The 18385-nt window shown below is 35.7% G+C and overlaps 1 protein-coding gene across 4 annotated transcripts in view; it reads left to right on the top strand.

Moving 5' to 3' along the window:
• Positions 1-16410, top strand: part of LOC144442383 (neuronal acetylcholine receptor subunit alpha-7-like) — a 70536-nt gene extending 54126 nt beyond the window's left edge. For 3 of the 4 annotated variants that reach the window (XM_078131713.1, XM_078131714.1, XM_078131716.1), the window contains 4 exons: positions 2148-2257; positions 3020-3276; positions 11016-11300; positions 12242-16410. In XM_078131713.1, the coding sequence (XP_077987839.1) occupies positions 2148-2257; positions 3020-3276; positions 11016-11300; positions 12242-12747 (1158 nt within the window). In that variant the 3' untranslated portion in view covers positions 12748-16410. The remainder of the gene's footprint in view (positions 1-2147; positions 2258-3019; positions 3277-11015; positions 11301-12241) is intronic. The other variant, XM_078131715.1, reaches the window with a different exon arrangement.
• The last annotated feature ends 1975 nt before the right edge of the window (positions 16411-18385 follow it).

Raw genomic sequence — 18385 nt, 5'->3', positions numbered from 1 at the left:
TGTACACTTGAAAATCGATGTGATTTATCGATGCTTTGATAAATTTAGAAATGTCTTGATAATTTAGACGTGTACTAATTGAGCACCTAGTAGGATGGGGTATACATTATATGAATATAAGAACGAGATATGATGAGTTTCCGTTTCAAGTGGATCTTTTAATATGATATATACGTATATGAATGGAATGTATTTCACTGGATAACAAAAATAAAGTCCACTTTCAAAGAACATACACATTACATGAACAGATACAAATACGCAAAATGAAATACAAATTCATTATCTGATACAGAGAGAGATAGACAGACAGACAGACAGACAGACAGACAGACAGACAGACAGACAGACAGACAGACAGACAGACAGACAGACAGACAGAGACAGGAGAGAGAGAGAATAAACAGACAAGTGTGTATATATATAACAATTGTAATATAGATATATACCATGACATTATATATATATATATATATATATATATATATATATATATATATATATATATATATATGTATATATATTCAATATATACAGAAGATGTCATTGTTATTGTCAATTGTCAAATTTGCATATGTACTGATGTACTATTAAACGTGAAGTCTAGCAAAGTAAGGAATGGTCTGGGAGATGTCTTACTCAAACGTATTCAAAAGCAACCCACACGGGATGCAACAAATTGTTGAATATGCGCGAAGAGTTTTTGAAAAGGAAAATGTGTGTTTTTATGTCATGATAATATTTTATATGATACAATTGAAGCCAGTAAACCTGAAACAGAATGACTTGTTTGATCGCTGTTTTCACTAATTCATCTATTTTGCTAAAATTTTATTCAATTGCTCAAAAACAATCCAACTCATATCGCCACATCTTATCATCTAGCTCGATACGGTCACACAAATCTTACTAACATTGCTACATTTTACCATCAGGATCGACAAAAAGCTACATTTTCTTTGTGTATGAATGCAACCATTAGCACATTGTCACTAATTTGTTGTGAGTAGGACACTGTTGTTTGTAATGTCAAATAGGTAAAGTATATAGTGTTACAATGTAAGTAATTTAGCGATGACCTAGGCAAGCAAAGAAAATGTGGCAATCTTTTATAAATAATAAGATTTTTATCAAGCAAGATGATTAAATGTAGCAAGTTTAGTCAAATTTCTGTCAAGCCAGACGCTGTTTCGGGGTTACTAGCTTCAATTCTACATGAATGTCTGAAGACTGTTTAATATTGTATCAATTGCCTCTTTAATGTTTGTATGTTGTCATTTATCCACTCCTCTGTGGGGTTCATGTGTAGATCAACTACAAATTTGATATGATAGCATACTCCCTATGACTCAAGACAATCGATAAAAGTCTGCAACAACTTGAACCCCTAGCTTACCACAATATGTGAATGAGTGCAAAATTTAGACGATTGAAGTATATTTATATATTTATATATAAATATGTATAATTTATTTATAAATTGATATACATGTATAGTACTTCCCTGATTCAAGTTGACATGTGTCGAAGCAAATTAAACAAAAAATATTATTTCCGACCGACTATTTTGGCGGGTAATGGAAATATTATTTCCTGACTACTAACTTTGGGCGGGAAAATGGTCGATACTCTAAGGATTTATGATAATGTTTTGTAATTTTAATCCCAAGCGATTGTAATAATTTCATGATTATAAATTTATTATCCTTCTGGTACATATTTCCAGTAAATTCCCATGTGAAGAGCATGGAGTCTAAACTTCTCCAATGTGCATGTATACCGACAAACAAGGATACAGTATATATAATATGATAAATCGTATGGCTGTTTGTCGATCTTGTCAACATACTATTATTTAGACTCTCTCTTCGACGTTAGACTTTCATCTCGTTCTTGTGATATTATTGGGTTATAGAATTCCATCGTGTGTTTTCACGCTCTATTGTGACTGCTATCGTGTACCTCTTTTTATGATGTTATTAATAACAGTTCAGTTCATTTCTCTTATTTCATTTTTTTATTTATCGTTCAGACTTTCACTGCCTCGCAAAGCCATTAATGTGTACCTGTATGCATAGAAAGTCATCAATATGTTTTATTGTTCTATGTGAGATAATGTCTTCCTTCGACCATCTATTTGTCAACAGAGATGGCATGATGATTACCTAACATGGAATGCTACAGAATATAATGGTTTATTCAAACTACGAGTACCTTCCACAATGCTGTGGTTGCCAGATACTGTGCTCTACAACATGTAAGTTATTTACAGTATTTTGAGGTGAGGTGAGGTGTGGTGAGGTGAGGTGAGGTGAGATGAGTTGAGTTGAGGTGAGGCGAGGTACAGTGCAGTACAGTATAGTACAGTGCAGTACAGTACAGTACAGTACAGTACAGTACAGTACAGTACAGTACAGTACAGTGCAGTACAGTACAGTACAGTGCAGTACAGTACAGTATAGTACAGTACAGCACTTCACAGTACATTACAGTACAGTGCAGTACAGTATAGTACAGTACAGTACAGTACAGTACAGTACAGTACAGTACAGTGCAGTACAGTACAGCACTTCACAGTACATTACAGTACAGTACAGTATAGTACAGTGCAGTACAGTACAATATAGAACAGCACAGTAAATAGTTCACAGTACAGTACATACAGTGCAGTGTAGTGCAGTGCAATGTAATGCAGTGTAGTCCCTGGGGTGGTATGCTATTGTGTGGGTGCATGCATGAATAAATTTTGTGAATGTATCTTCACAGTAGTGTTTGTGTTTGTGTCTGTCAACCATTTTCATTTTCAGATTTCAGCACATTCTCGGTGTGAAATCTCGAAATATCACCAAAATAAAACCCAATTTCAAACACAGTACTAGAATTTTTGATCTGCCGTCGTTCTGTCGATTTAATTGACACACCCCTCCCCGTGATTTCTCTCCATGTTTCGTCTGATCTATATTGTTCAAGTTGAACCTGTATTTCTTACAAACATAAAGTTTCGATTTTTTTCACCCAGAGCAAAAGAAGACAATGAAAACTTTATGTTGGATGTGAAAACCAACATGATAATAGATTCTACTGGTGACATCGATTGGAGTGCGTTGGTGATCATGAAAACCTTCTGTCCCGTCAATATATTTTACTTTCCATTCGATACACAAGAATGCATCATGAAGTTCGGCTCATGGCAACACGACGCTAGATTTATCGACTACTATCCAGGACCGTCTGACGACAATGAGTATGAACACAATGGTGAATGGGATACTCTGGGTATGTATGTACAACCATTCCAGGTCTTAACTCCCTTGTGATTCTGTCAGTCTGGACAACAGTTCAGATGCCAGATGCAAAGCCTTTGGAACATTCGTTGTCGTTGATAATGACGACAAGTTACAGGACTACATCGTATATATATACGCCTGGCATGTCTGTCTGGTCGCGCTTTAGTGTAATACAATGTATTTAAACATCACAACTGATTTCTTTCGTAAAATCTTTCCTTGGCACTGTCAATGCAAAGAATATTTCATAGACTTCTTGTTTTCCATTGGTCTAGCATGCACTTCTCTACGTTGGATAGGTCTAGTATACACCTCTATATTGGATAGGTCTACCATACACTTCTTTATATTGGATATGTCTACCATACACTTCTCTATATTGGATAGGTCTACCATACACTTCTCTATATTGGATAGGTCTACCATACACTTCTCTATATTGGATAGGTCTACCATACACTTCTCTATATTGGATAGGTCTACTATACACTTCTCTATATTGGATAGGTCTAGTATACACTTCTCTATATTGGATAGGTCTACCATACACTTCTCTATATTGGATAGGTCTACCATACACTTCTCTATATTGGATAGGTCTACCATACACTTCTCTATATTGGATAGGTCTACCATACACTTCTCTATATTGGATAGGTCTACCATACACTTCTCTATATTGGATAGGTCTACCATACACTTCTCTATATTGGATAGTTCTACCATACACTTCTCTGTATTGGATAGGTCTACCATACACTTCTCTGTATTGGATAGGTCTACCATACACTTCTCTGTATTGGATAGGTCTACCATACACTTCTCTATATTGGATAGGTCTACCATACACTTCTCTGTATTGGATAGGTCTAGTATACACTTCTCTATATTGGATAGGTCTACCATACACTTCTCTGTATTGGATAGGTCTACCATACACTTCTCTATATTGGATAGGTCTACCATACACTTCTCTGTATTGGATAGGTCTAGTATACACTTCTCTATATTGGATAGGTCTACCATACACTTCTCTATATTGGATAGGTCTAGTATACACTTCTCTGTATTGGATAGGTCTAGTATACACTTCTCTATATTGGATAGGTCTACCATACACTTCTCTATATTGGATAGGTCTACCATACACTTCTCTATATTGGATAGGTCTAGCATACACTTCTCTATATTGGATATGTCTACTATACACTTCTCTATATTGGATAGGTCTACCATACACTTCTCTGTATTGCATAGGTCTACCATACACTTCTCTGTATTGGATAGGTCTACCATACACTTCTCTGTATTGGATAGGTCAACCATACACTTCTCTGTATTGGATAGGTCTAGTATACACTTCTCTATATTGGATAGGTCTACCATACACTTCTCTGTATTGGATAGGTCTACCATACACTTCTCTATATTGGATAGGTCTACCATACACTTCTCTATATTGGATAGGTCTACCATACACTTCTCTGTATTGAATATGTCTACCATACACTTCTCTATATTGGATAGGTCTACCATACACTTCTCTGTATTGGATAGGTCTACCATACACTTCTCTGTATTGGATAGGTCAACCATACACTTCTCTGTATTTTATAGGTCTAGTATACACTTCTCTATATTGGATAGGTCTCCCATACACTTCTCTGTATTGGATAGGTCTACCATACACTGCTCTATATTGGATAGGTCTACCCTACACTTCTCTGTATTGGATAGGTCTACCATACACTTCTCTATATTGGATAGGTCTACCATACACTTCTCTATATTGGATAGGTCTACCATACACTTCTCTGTATTGGATAGGTCTACCATCCACTTCTCTATATTGGATAGGTCTAGTATACACTTCTCTATATTGGATAGGTCTACCATACACTTCTCTATATTGGATAGGTCTACTATACACTTCTCTGTATTGGATAGGTCTAGTATACACTTCTCTATATTGGATAGGTCTACCCTACACTTCTCTGTATTGAATATGTCTACTATACACTTCTCTATATTGGATAGGTCTACCATACACTTCTCTATATTGGATAGGTCTACCATACACTTCTCTGTATTGGATAGGTCTACCATACACTTCTCTGTATTGGATAGGTCTACCATACACTTCTCTATATTGGATAGGTCTACCATACACTTCTCTATATTGGATAGGTCTACCATACACTTCTCTGTATTGGATAGGTCTACCATACACTTCTCTGTATTGGATAGGTCTAGTATACACTTCTCTGTATTGGATAGGTCTACCATACACTTCTCTGTATTGGATAGGTCTACCATACACTTCTCTGTATTGGATAGGTCTACCATACACTTCTCTATATTGGATAGGTCTACCATACACTTCTCTGTATTGGATAGGTCTACCATACACTTCTCTGTATTGGATAGGTCAACCATACACTTCTCTGTATTGGATAGGTCTACCATACACTTCTCTGTATTGGATAGGTCTACCATACACTTCACTATATCGGATAGGTCTACCATACACTTCTCTGTATTGGATAGGTCTAGTATACACTTCTCTGTATTGGATAGGTCTACCATACACTTCTCTGTATTGGATAGGTCTACCATACACTTCTCTGTATTGGATAGGTCTACCGTACACTTCTCTATATTGGATAGGTCTACCATACACTTCTCTATATTGGATAGGTCTAGTATACACTTCTCTGTATTGGATAGGTCTACCATACACTTCTCTATATTGGATAGGTCTAGCATACACTTCTCTATATTGTATAGGTCTACTATACACTTCTCTGTATTGGATAGGTCTACTATACACTTCTCTATATTGGATAGGTCTAGCATACACTTCTCTATATTGGATAGGTCTACCATACACTTCTCTGTAATGGATTGAGAGGTTGTTGACGACAATTCATCTATTATACAATCTGATCCATTCACTCCAGGGTCCCTGCTTTATCTAGGCATTTCATGTCTAAATTGCGTCGCACAGAGTGAGATCATCGATCACGTAACGTCTTGTGAAATTAACAGTACAGTGTAGAATATCAACCCTTAGCTACTCTACGAAGACGTACTGACGCTATATCTGATTTCTTCTACACCATCTTTGAAGAAGTCATGGTAACTTTCACTTTGCCACCGAGTTTATTTGATACACCATCATCGTCCGCATACATTGTATTATATACCTTTCAGACTAATTGAAACGCGTCATCCAGTCATCATGGCGTGGATTTTCTGTAAAAATATTTCGAGCAAGAGGAGGAATTATGTCACTGTTTGTACAAATTAAACGTTTTCAATGATAGTTTACCAGATCCATGTGATACTCCATATTTGTGGCATTGACGTGTCTCTCATAACTCTAAAATATCCCTATATTAATATTTCGGTACATTAGGGCGATATTGACATCAGTTGTCTTGGTAACAGATTTTTGCTACAAAGCAACTTCATATATACTTTTTTCACGTTTTTGAGTGTTTGGTTATTTTCGGACCGATTTTCCGCTTGATACTTTAAATATGATTATAGCATTTCTGGGCACGAGATGTGATGTTTTCAATGCTTCGTCATCCTTCAAAATAATATCAACGTTACCATGGAAACCGTCTCCTGCGAGTTTGCGCAAAGAATCCAGAGGGGCAACATCAGTTTTCTGGCGACCCCGATGATACTATAACCAATTGTGCTGCCAATATTTGTATTTCAAGCCAGACAATTTTTTTTTCTCATAATTTCAACCTTGGCGCCAAGACTATAACAAGTAGGTCTTGATAATCCAAATAGGAGTGTCTGGAGCAAAGGTCAAAGGTCAATAGATGCGATTATCATAATGCGAATTTTGACAAGCGTATTTCCGTTTTAAATAATCGTTTTGATGTGTGAAGGACACTCTCAGTGTTCCAAGGTCGGCTGTGAGGAGATCGGTTAACTTTCTTTGCAATATTAATTGTTATTAAAGCATTGCAAAGAATTGTGGTCTGTACTTCAACATTATCACGTCCGTTCACTCTGGAATTCCGACTTCCGCTCTTAACTGAAACCGGAACAATCCATTTTAAAAGTAAAACCGGAACCTCAGTAAACATAGATTTTAAATAGACTCAGTTGTGTCAACTACCTATTAAAGCCTTTAATAAGGACAACATATGAATGCACTATATTTTACATCGCGAAACGTCAATGTCTTTCACACCAAATTCACATGAATTCACGTAATATGGATACATAAATTGAAGATCCCTAACAACACATTCCCTTTAGTACTCTGACACGTGACATGAAAAGTCTACATTCTAATAAACGTGTAATGTAACCTTTTTTCCCCGAGTATTTTCTTATTCACACCCCTTGGTGATGTCGGATAATAAGTAATTTATAAATGGACAATTATAGCATCAAATGTAAGTAGGAATAAGGGACATGAAGAAAGACACAACCCGTTCATACGCGAAGTCCGAATACCTTGAGTAGATTGGTGCTGCAAAACGTTGAATAACACAGTGATATCATATGTGGAAAAACAGCTCAAAACGGTGTTTCAACAAAAATGTCTTTAAAAAATTTTGACAAGTTTTACGTTGGGAATGGTTAGCAGAATGATAATCTAAATTGGTTTGCTAATAATATTGTGATATCGGTATGTGCCTCAGTATTCTCACGTAAAGTCAAGATTTCACCTCAGGGTTTTTTCAAATGTGTTAGAGGGTTTGAAATATCAATGTCGGCTGCATCTAAAGGATTGGTTGCATTGCATGGAATAAACCCTCGAGTCATACACAAAATGAGTCGTCAAAAATTAAGATCACACGCTTCAAGGGTGCGTCACCACACGACATTATACGTCATTACTGAGAGAAATATAATTTTTAACAAAATTGTTAGTGAAATCTCCGTGATTTACACATAGCCTTTCTAACGAAAAGGCAAAGATTAAAAATAAGTGAATTTTCTCATTGACATAGTTCTTTTGATAAACTAAATGATAACATAACTTCTCCTGTAAGTTTCGGCTTGTGACCATGGAGAGTCATCTCTCATGGAAGTGAGGATAGCTGAAATAGTGTAGTAGTGTGTACGTGCGTATTTATCCTTTAAGACTATAGCTAGGTCATCTCCAACAATCAATGAATTTCTTACGCCTATGTCTTGTTACAGGCATGGATCGAATATCTCAATATTCCCCATGTAGTTTTAAATCTGCATTAACTTGAATCACCTGCGATACAATTATGAAAGGTGATCATAAATTTCAGTTCACAAGATGGTGGATTCCACGGAATAGTAACGAATTATGTATGAGTTTGGCAACAATGATCATTTTTCACACTTCCTAGCAGGGTAATGAATAAAATAAGAAAAAATAAACAAGAAGTATTGATTTTATCTCCCATGTACGATCCTCATTAAACAAAATTCAGTGTGCATATTCAGGGTCACCCCTGTTGATGATAATTCGTGACAGCAGAACAATTACTTTTATGCAAAGACGTGCACATTTTTACGATTTGCCTCTTGAGAAACCATTGTTTTACTGAAAATCATAATTTTATGCACATCTGAGAATCACAACAAAGTGCAAACTGCCTGTGCTTATACAAATCTCGGACCACCAAATAATTGACGAACTTTGGAAACTTGAAACAAACGTCTCGCGTTTTGTCACGAGAAAAGGTCTAGAACAAGTGGTGTTTCCATTCTTGGAAGTCAGAGTCCTTGCGGATTATAGAGACAGGGTGTGGTTAACGACAACGCAACGATTTTTAGACGCTTTTGAGTTAGATAGACATTGGGATAAACTGTTATGTTAGGAGTAAGTCTACAGTCCACATTCTATGTACTTACAACATACATGACAGGTAAAACTCTCATCATTATATTCAGAAAGTACAAGAACATATAACATGTTAAGGGGCTGTGTGTACTATAATTTGCAACCCAAAGTGTAATTAATTGTGAGTTAGATTCATACTGCTCCTTTTACAATTACGCCATAAAATACTCAGTTTTGTGAATTACAATGAAAGTAACTTCATATTTATGTTTTGCAAAGAAAATATTGTTTGCGTGTTGTAAGTAGTAATTTATTTTCCATTCTTTAAACGTACACGTACAAATTACAATTACTTTTTAATTGATTAGGTTCGATGAACACAAAGTACAACAGACATCAAATTAGTTTATACGACTTTCTGATCTCTATTTGAAGTGTTTCCGTGAAAAGAGGCCTATCCGCCATCAAGCCAGAGTCTAATTTCCCCTTGCCAAGTATAAGGGCACCAACTTTAACTACTAGTGAGTGTGGTTCATGTCTCAATAGACGATCGCGAATGACACACATATACAACTAGAGTATGACGTCAAGGCAAACTGGCGATATCGTCTATTAATACAAACACTCCCTTAATTATATGCCTTGAAGAGACTTTTCCATCCGATATTGAGACCTGCCACTTCTAAAACTGCGACATGCGACCTGCGAGTTGCAAAACTGCAACCTTTGAGTTGCAAAACTGTGACATGCAACTTACAAAACTATAACATGTAAATTATCAAACTGCGACATACAGTATGCGACTTTCAAAACTGTGACATGCGACATGTAACTTGCAACTTCAACTTATTATCAAACTGCGACAAGCAACAAATAAAATGTGGCGTGGATCTTACAAGCTTAATAAACTTTGACATGTGACTTGCAAAACTGTAACATTCAACAACAGCTTGCATTAATTGGCCTTGGCAAAAAGACGTGACGTACTATACGCGCCTTGCCGACGTCACTTGCTAACACTTACACGATGGTTGTGTACGTCAATACCATTTGTGTACTCACAACCACCTTCAAAAAACATTTGCAGTGTAAAATGAGGGCGCTGTACGTGGTGAAAACAATAGATGGGAAAGGCGACAACTGATAAGGCTTGACTTCATATTGACGCTATGTAACTATTCCGTACTATGAGCTGGTTTATTTTTATTGAGCAAGTACTGACACTTGTCATTGTAGCAATAACAATTTTTCTTCATATTCTTTATGTTTAACTGTTAAAATATTAATTGTATTAATAACCAATGACACTGTACTGGGGTAAGTATTTTGCTCTGACGTGCCTATATGACAGATTTAAAATTACAGCACTTGAATAAAAATCCGTACAAAGGAGAGCACTCTTTGAAAACGGCCAACCATTGTTCTCGCTTTGAACACAACAGCAGTGGGACGAGGATGAAGTATATCTACATATTACATTTTTTTATTAAAAAACGATATATTTCTCTACCTTAAATAACAAATAACAACTTTGGGAAATTAGCAGATGGGAGACAGTTGTGACATTAACAAGATGCATTGTTTCCCCATAATGCCTCACCTGTGTACAGCAGGCCTCTTCTAACTAAGCCAGATTTACCAATTTTAATAACTCTATGGTTGGTGAAAATGACTTTTCTTGGTCCCCTAAATATATATATATGCAGCTGAGATAAAAACCAGTCTCATGTTTTTCCCCAACTGGTCACACTATTGAGCGGCCATTGCATCCAGATGTACGAAGCTCCTAACGTTGTTGATGTAGCCTAAATACGTTTAATATGAGATTAAAATGAAGTGTATTTTTTTTGGTAAATCACTCATCGACCATATGCATCGTTACAGATTGGTTTCTTATTAATGTTTCTCTTCTCTCTCTTTTATATCTACATTAGGTATAAACGTACATCGAAACCCGGGAATTTATTCGTGTTGTCCTGGGAGGGAATATCCAGATGTTACTTTCACCATAACAATTCGTCGGAAACCACTATTCTACATATTTAATTTGATCATACCATGTTTCCTCATATCTGGGATGTCTATGTTGGTGTTTATACTCCCCTGTGAGTCTGGCGAGAAAGTGTCGCTTGGTATTACGGTGCTCCTCTCGCTCACCGTCTTCTTGCTTGTAGTAGCCGAAACTATGCCAGCTACGTCAGAAACAATACCGCTGATCGGTAGGGGGCGCAAATAATTTTCGCATTGCTGTATCCGTTTCATTTGATTATTGTCACCTTTGCATGTATCACAGTGTGTTCATCATTCATACCTTTCCCTATTTTAACCTAAATTGCTGTCTTAATATATACCCAGACAATTGTACGTAATTCATGTACGACAACTTCATGTTTAGATGTCATTTTTATTTATACATACAACGAAATCCAGTTAGGTTGTAACAAATTGTTATCTGGTTCGACAGAAAATCTTACAAACACTAGTAACAACATTAATATTAATGCAATATTTTATCGTGTGGCTCGACAAATATACGACACTGCTACATCACATTGTCTGCCCCAACAAGTACTACACGAATATTGCTACATTTTAGTGTATGACTCGATAAATATCTTTAAGTTACTAACTTTGTTACATTGTATCATTTGGCTAGACAAAACCACACGAACATTCCTACATTGTATCGTCTATCTCGACAACAATCTTATAACATTACCGTATCTTATTGTCTGGCGCCACAAAAAATTGAATCACCATAATAATTAAATCCACTGAAGTGTCTGAAAAAAGTATATGTTGTTACACTGTGTATAATTTGGCGACGATCTGCTCAAACGTATAAGATAATGGTAGCTCACATAAAGAAAATGTAACAATGTGGGTAAGATTTTAACTTTCCTGCAAACAATTGAAGCATTTCAACTATTTTTGATACACTGAACATTTTCGGTCACTAAAATTATAGAAATGATGTATTTACTGATGTCAAGGTTGATATTGTCACTTTTTTCACATTTTACAAAACTGAGTTTCTGCATTCTTTATCCAAATGCTTGGTTTACAAGTATCACGCAGACAGACATGGTTGTAGTTTTTAGGTCGTGGTTATGTTTTCATAAGAAATACAACCAGTAATAATATCCTGATTTCTTTGTAGGTCGTTACTACATTTTTACAATCGTACTGGTAGCCACTTGTACTACAATGACGGTCATAGTGCTAAACTTTCATCATCGACATCAACCTATGCCTCGCTGGATGAGAATCGTGTACTTCCGATTTCTCGCTCGCCTGTTGATGGTCACTTTACCGCCATTTATCAAAGCGAAGGAGGAATGCCAAAACAGTAATTGCGTCATTACCAATGCCAACAATGTGAAGGAGGAAGAGGTCAAGATCATTAAAGCAAGTCCGGAGAGGAAACGGTCTACAAATGACCACACCAAGAAAAACATGACCTTCAAGGACAAAGTTTTAGTTGACATTCTGAAGCAGGTTCAACGGATTGCACAGAGACACGAAGCGAAAGACAAACACACTAAAGTAAATATAGAATGGCGTATAGTAGCAAAAATAACGGACAGATTGTTCTTCATTACGTATGTTGTTTGTGCTGTCACAATGAATGTCGTCATCACTGTACAGGCTATCAAACACATTTAATGACGTCATCATGAGTATCACGCCGATCGATATTCTTATTCCAATAAATGAATGTGACCACGTGACATGTTTGCTTGCCAATCCGAAACATTTTTGCTGATTTGAGCGAAATATATTAAAGTTGGGTGACATGGTGAATTGGGTTAGATCTAAGGTGACAGATGAATGGGGTGTTATTAAAAGAAGAAAGGCAAAGATGGGGATAACAATCACATTTATTGTAGTGTTAAGTCTCTATCAAGAAAGCTGTACCAATATGACAATAGGCAGTGTCTTTTTTTATCCTCTGTTTTACAGGAAATAGTATGCTTTAAATCAGCTGAGCCACGTCGCCGAAGGTCAAGCGGATATAGGCTTCATGAGTTTGAAGGGATAACATCGCCAAAAACGAAATGACACTTGACCATGCCCATATCAGTGACACACTATTCAGTTATGTTCATTGCTTTTGACAAAACAGGTCAATCCATGTATTTCAGAAGTAATTAACTTATTAATGCTGAATGCTGGTTATCGCGAACACTTTGTTGGTGTATGACCTTTGACACCAATGGATGTACTGGATGAAATCAGCTGTTGTCACTGAACGCCAATTCAAGCCTTCAGACAACCATCAGTATTTTTTGTCAGTCCACAGTTATTAGAAGTTTGGACTTTTTCCTCTATGTTGTTTGTTTGTTTGTTTGTTTGTTTATTCGTTTTAGCAAGAACATTACGTTGTAAAAAGTGGACGAAGTAAACACAAACTTCTATAATCTATCATAGGAGTTATTGATATTTCTCTCTCCACTCGCTTATTTCTAAGACAACAACTTGTAAATGTCTTCCGGTTGGTTATTGAAGATGACCTTGGACATTTAGTAATTCCATGGGTGACCTTGCAATGACCTCTATTCCACTGGAGTCATATTAGTGGAAGTTAATAATAATCGAAATAGCGTCGGATGGGTTAACATTGTTACCGATAGTTACATATTTGTTGACTATTGTTTTAGCTTCTCAAGTACGAACGATAAGATATATATGTGAAGTCTCAGACCCGTATAGAAAATCTATTGTGGTCTGAAGTGAAATCGATTAAACTGAATAAAACTGAGAATGAATATTTCTACACAACAGCGGCAGGATTTCCGCAATGTGATCGTAGTAGAATCATTCATAATCATATAAGAGTGATTCAGCAATGACGGTTTTACTTTTAGCAATATTAAATTTGAGGATTGGCCATATTTTAATGTTTGAAGTCAAGATTCTTTAGATTTTCATTTAATGAGTGGATTCAAGTAATAATGGGCATATTTGAGGATTATGATCAACATGTCACATCGTATTGGTAGATTAGATCTATGTTAGTGATTCTTTTGATATGCCAACTTTCAGTTCACAAGACGGGGTGTGAATAATAAACATTTTACAATATCCAATGTCATATCAGAAGGCAAGAACATATAGTAGAAAATATGACATATACATCAAATATATGGATATCACATACATACATACATATTTATATCATAATGTAACAAAATATAGTAGTAAATATGACATACATAAAATAACCCCCATAAATACTTGTGTACAGTGTACATACCAAATGTTATGGGTCTCAATTGTTACATTTGAGGGGGAGTTGCATAATAGATACACTTCATAAGTTCATATAAATTATACTACGGAATTAACATTATATTTGGCAATTCAATTGTTACACATTAACTTTTTACTTTAATATGTTTGCTGGTTTTTAAGTGGTAGAGTATGTAGCTGCGATCCTAATTTCGGCTAAAATCGGTGTACAAAATACACACTAAAAGTTATTTTAGGAGCAAATGCGCCTTAAGTTTGCTATTACATGATAGAGAGGGTAAGTTTGTATAGATAGGCCTGTTGGCTATGACTGTGGGATATTCACATTTCTTGGTACAAATAAAAATAACATGTCAATTTACATCACATGTACGTGCATATGTGTGAGAGCTCTATCAGTTGCTAGGCAACTATTCATCACCATGGTAGCAATTGAATTATAACTTAGTACTGCCCATTTCATGTAAGAGTTCACTCGCTCTGTTTGATACAATCATGTAGAAATCAATAAGAAACTACATATTTTACACTTTAAGATAACAAGAGTGCAATTTCTTGCTACGTATACATTTTGTCTAAATGAAATAAACCATTTAAATGCACTGTAACTAAACACAGACACGCGGGCGCCAATGTTGTGATGCCTGCATTTGATATCTGCATGATGGAATGTGAATTATTTTCATTTATACAAAATGTTGCAAAAACTGTATTCATTCAATTTTACTACCTTAAAGTGTATCATGTACAGTTTTCTATGCGAGTGCATCAAGCAGTGCCAGTGAACACTAACATGAAACTGACAGTAAATGGCATTGAGCCTTCAATCTGTCCTGGTTCAGAACCATCGAAAGCTTAATACCATTTACTAATTTGAACTATTTGTGTATTGTAACAATTGTTTTAATATGTATGGTTGGATAAATGACATTTCTGTATGAAACAGGAGTAACCCCCAAAACCACAACGTTACAGACTGTGCCCGTCAACTGATTTGAAGTGCAGGACACAACAGTAAAAGTTTTTTATTGGAGTTGAATAGTGGTCACCCTCGTCATCATTGCTGTATACATGCAGTTTAGTATTAACCTAGCATTCACAGAAGGTAATGCCTTTAGTGCATTGGATCTGTCCATAGATCCACTGTGATTTGATTTACTTTAACCATCGATTCTTTGGTTAAGTTAGTATGTACATATTTATGTTAGTACATCAATACGTAATCCTTGCACAGAGTACAGCATATATATATATCGTAACAAGAACAGTAAGTCAGAAAATTTCGTATCTAGATTAAATATGCATGAAAAACTCCGGGTTTACAAATACATTATATCGGCACGTAATTGGGATTTAAAGTTTTGATATTAACAGGACATTTTCATTCATCTTATACCATTGTAGACTTGAATGTTCTATGATTACTACGGCAATGGGACAATATTTAATATTTTGAAGTCACTCAATCGTAAACAAAGTACATTCACGTCTGGAAAAGACATGATGATTCAGTTTTAAAAATGTCATTTGTTTTTGGAATGTTTCGTGCAGTGCAGAATTTAATTCATTTGTAAGTAAATCACCTGCACACAGGAGTTTTCATCCCATAACTGACTTCATAGGATTTAATTTAGGGCCAAGTAATAACTAGACGTTAACATTGAACTTGAAACTTTAATTTATCTAAATGTTAATAAAACACAGAATATCACTAGAGTACTCAACAGTACAGACTTCCTTAATCAAAACTGAGACGCTTTGACAAGGTTTATAGAAGTGGTTTTAGTTGGGATTATTTAGGGTATGTAATAATTAAGACAAGCAATCAAAATCAACAGAAGACTTTTAGTACAGTGGATGTTTGGTTTTCATTTGAACGTAGTATCAACCATTATGTAGATAGAGTGATCAGTGTAAGGGCTTATTAGAATCCAGAAACACGAATTCATTACTGTTTATTGTGAATGTTTAAAATAATCGAAATCAGCCTACCTGGTTATCGAATTATTGCAAGAAGGTGAATCACCAAAGATTAATTTGCTTACTTGTGCATTTTCAATGCTTTGAATTCCAATAAAAATTGAGGTGATGACTTCGATTGGTTTATTGTGCTCATTGTGTATATGGTTGACGTGTTAGTGTTGTCGCAGAAATAACGTCAGATGGGAACGTGATTTAGTGGGAACGAGGATACGATAGAGATTGGGTAGCTGGGAACGAGGATGAAAGCAAGAACGGCAGGAAGGACCATAGAGGTCCTTCTGCCTCTTTAAAAGGACAAAAGTTATCAATTGTATGATTGAAAAATATGAACAGAAATGTAAATAGTGTCAATAGAGTAGGTGATACAAGGAGAATAGAAAGCCGTGTACGGTGTAGAGGAAATCTCAAAACTCACTGGAAGTCTTGAAACATGTATAGATTAGTAATACTAAACATTATCTAGCTGTCCAGATAAATCCAGAAATGTTCTAGCGTCGAAGTCGCCACTCTGCAGCGCCAAACAGGAGAACCCTGGCTACACCTATGTTATTCGATTGGTAGTGAGATCAAAGTGAGCATCGCATGTCTTGCTCACATATCTGGTTAATTTGGAAACACTTGGTTGTGAAAAACAATATTAATTGTCTAATAGAGCTACAGAACACTGGTCCTGAGGAAAGAAAGAACCCTATCTAAATTATTAAGTCTTTTATTATTAAAAGGGAACAAATTAGGTTACGCCAATCTCTTCAGTTTTTTAAAATTTTCTCAAACACCGTGTTTACGTCTCGGCTTCTTTTTAGTGTCAAACCTTAATGCAAACTCATTCTTAAGACGAATTTCAATTCAATATAGGAATACTACTTCCTGATATCCAGTATTTGTGGACACTCCACTTACACAGTAGAATTAAAAACTGGACATTTTCACAATCAGTTTTGTTTGTCGGTATTTCTAGAGGTTCTTTACAAACAATATTCTGTTCAGAAATTCCAAAATCATCCTGACAAAATTTACAAATAACATTTCTAATAAAGCTCCAACACTTCAAATAAATTTCATTATATATAATCGTTTAACCCTCCACTGATATTATACTAACGCTTGCACGTAAACTTGGGATTCAACTTTGGCCTTTATATATATATAATATATATATATATATATATATATATATATATATATATATATATATATATATATATATATATATATATATATATATATATATATATATATATATATATATACATGAGGACTTTGGTCACAACTTGGGAGTAGTTTTCATGAATGTGTACATTGAGGGCGCATGTCAACTTCGACTGCTACACTGTATCAAGCTCCTTTGAGTCATAGTCCAAGATGAATTCAACAAAGCAATCTGATATAAAACCTGATCTTGGAAAGGAATCAGTAGTATAGATCTTAAGATGTTTGGGTCAACCCAAATAAAACAACTTGGCCCCGTTTTACTAACTTTATGTACACTAACAATAATGTTGGTATCGCGCTATATAAGAACCCAACATTCATCATTAAAAATGAGTAAAACATAAGCCATTCTGTAAAGGCTATTACATAATAATAAAAAAAACCTTCATCCTAATAGACTTGGAATATGTTTAAAGTGTATGGGTAAACAAACTAAAACAGCTAAAACAGATTTTAAATAAAATACACACTGAACTTGGTTCGGGAGGGGGGGGGGCAACTCCCATAGACGGCAATACGCGGAGGGTCCGCGCGAAAGGGGTCGTTTTTTTATGTTGCTTTGTGTCAGAAAGGGTATACTTCTCATGAGGTGGTGGTGGTATGAGAAAGGGTCGGGTGAATCAAAACTGGAGTTAATTAACAGAGACTATGCATTCAACACTGGAAGCGTTTCAGCCTGGCGTACCTACCTTCAAAACTTCTGAACTCTCGCCGCTCATGTCACACGAGATCTAGGGCTAGCTTCCCCTGGGAGCCCTGGCTTTTAATCACTTTGACTAATTAAAATGCAACTTTGTATCAGAAGGGTATACTTTTTGCATAAAATTGGTATCACAACACTTTGGGTTTCAATGTT

Source organism: Glandiceps talaboti, chromosome 11 (assembly GCF_964340395.1).
Source record: "Glandiceps talaboti chromosome 11, keGlaTala1.1, whole genome shotgun sequence".
Taxonomy (NCBI): domain Eukaryota; kingdom Metazoa; phylum Hemichordata; class Enteropneusta; family Spengelidae; genus Glandiceps; species Glandiceps talaboti.
Note: the sequence above shows the minus strand (reverse complement) of the source record. Positions and strands in the feature narration are given on the sequence as shown.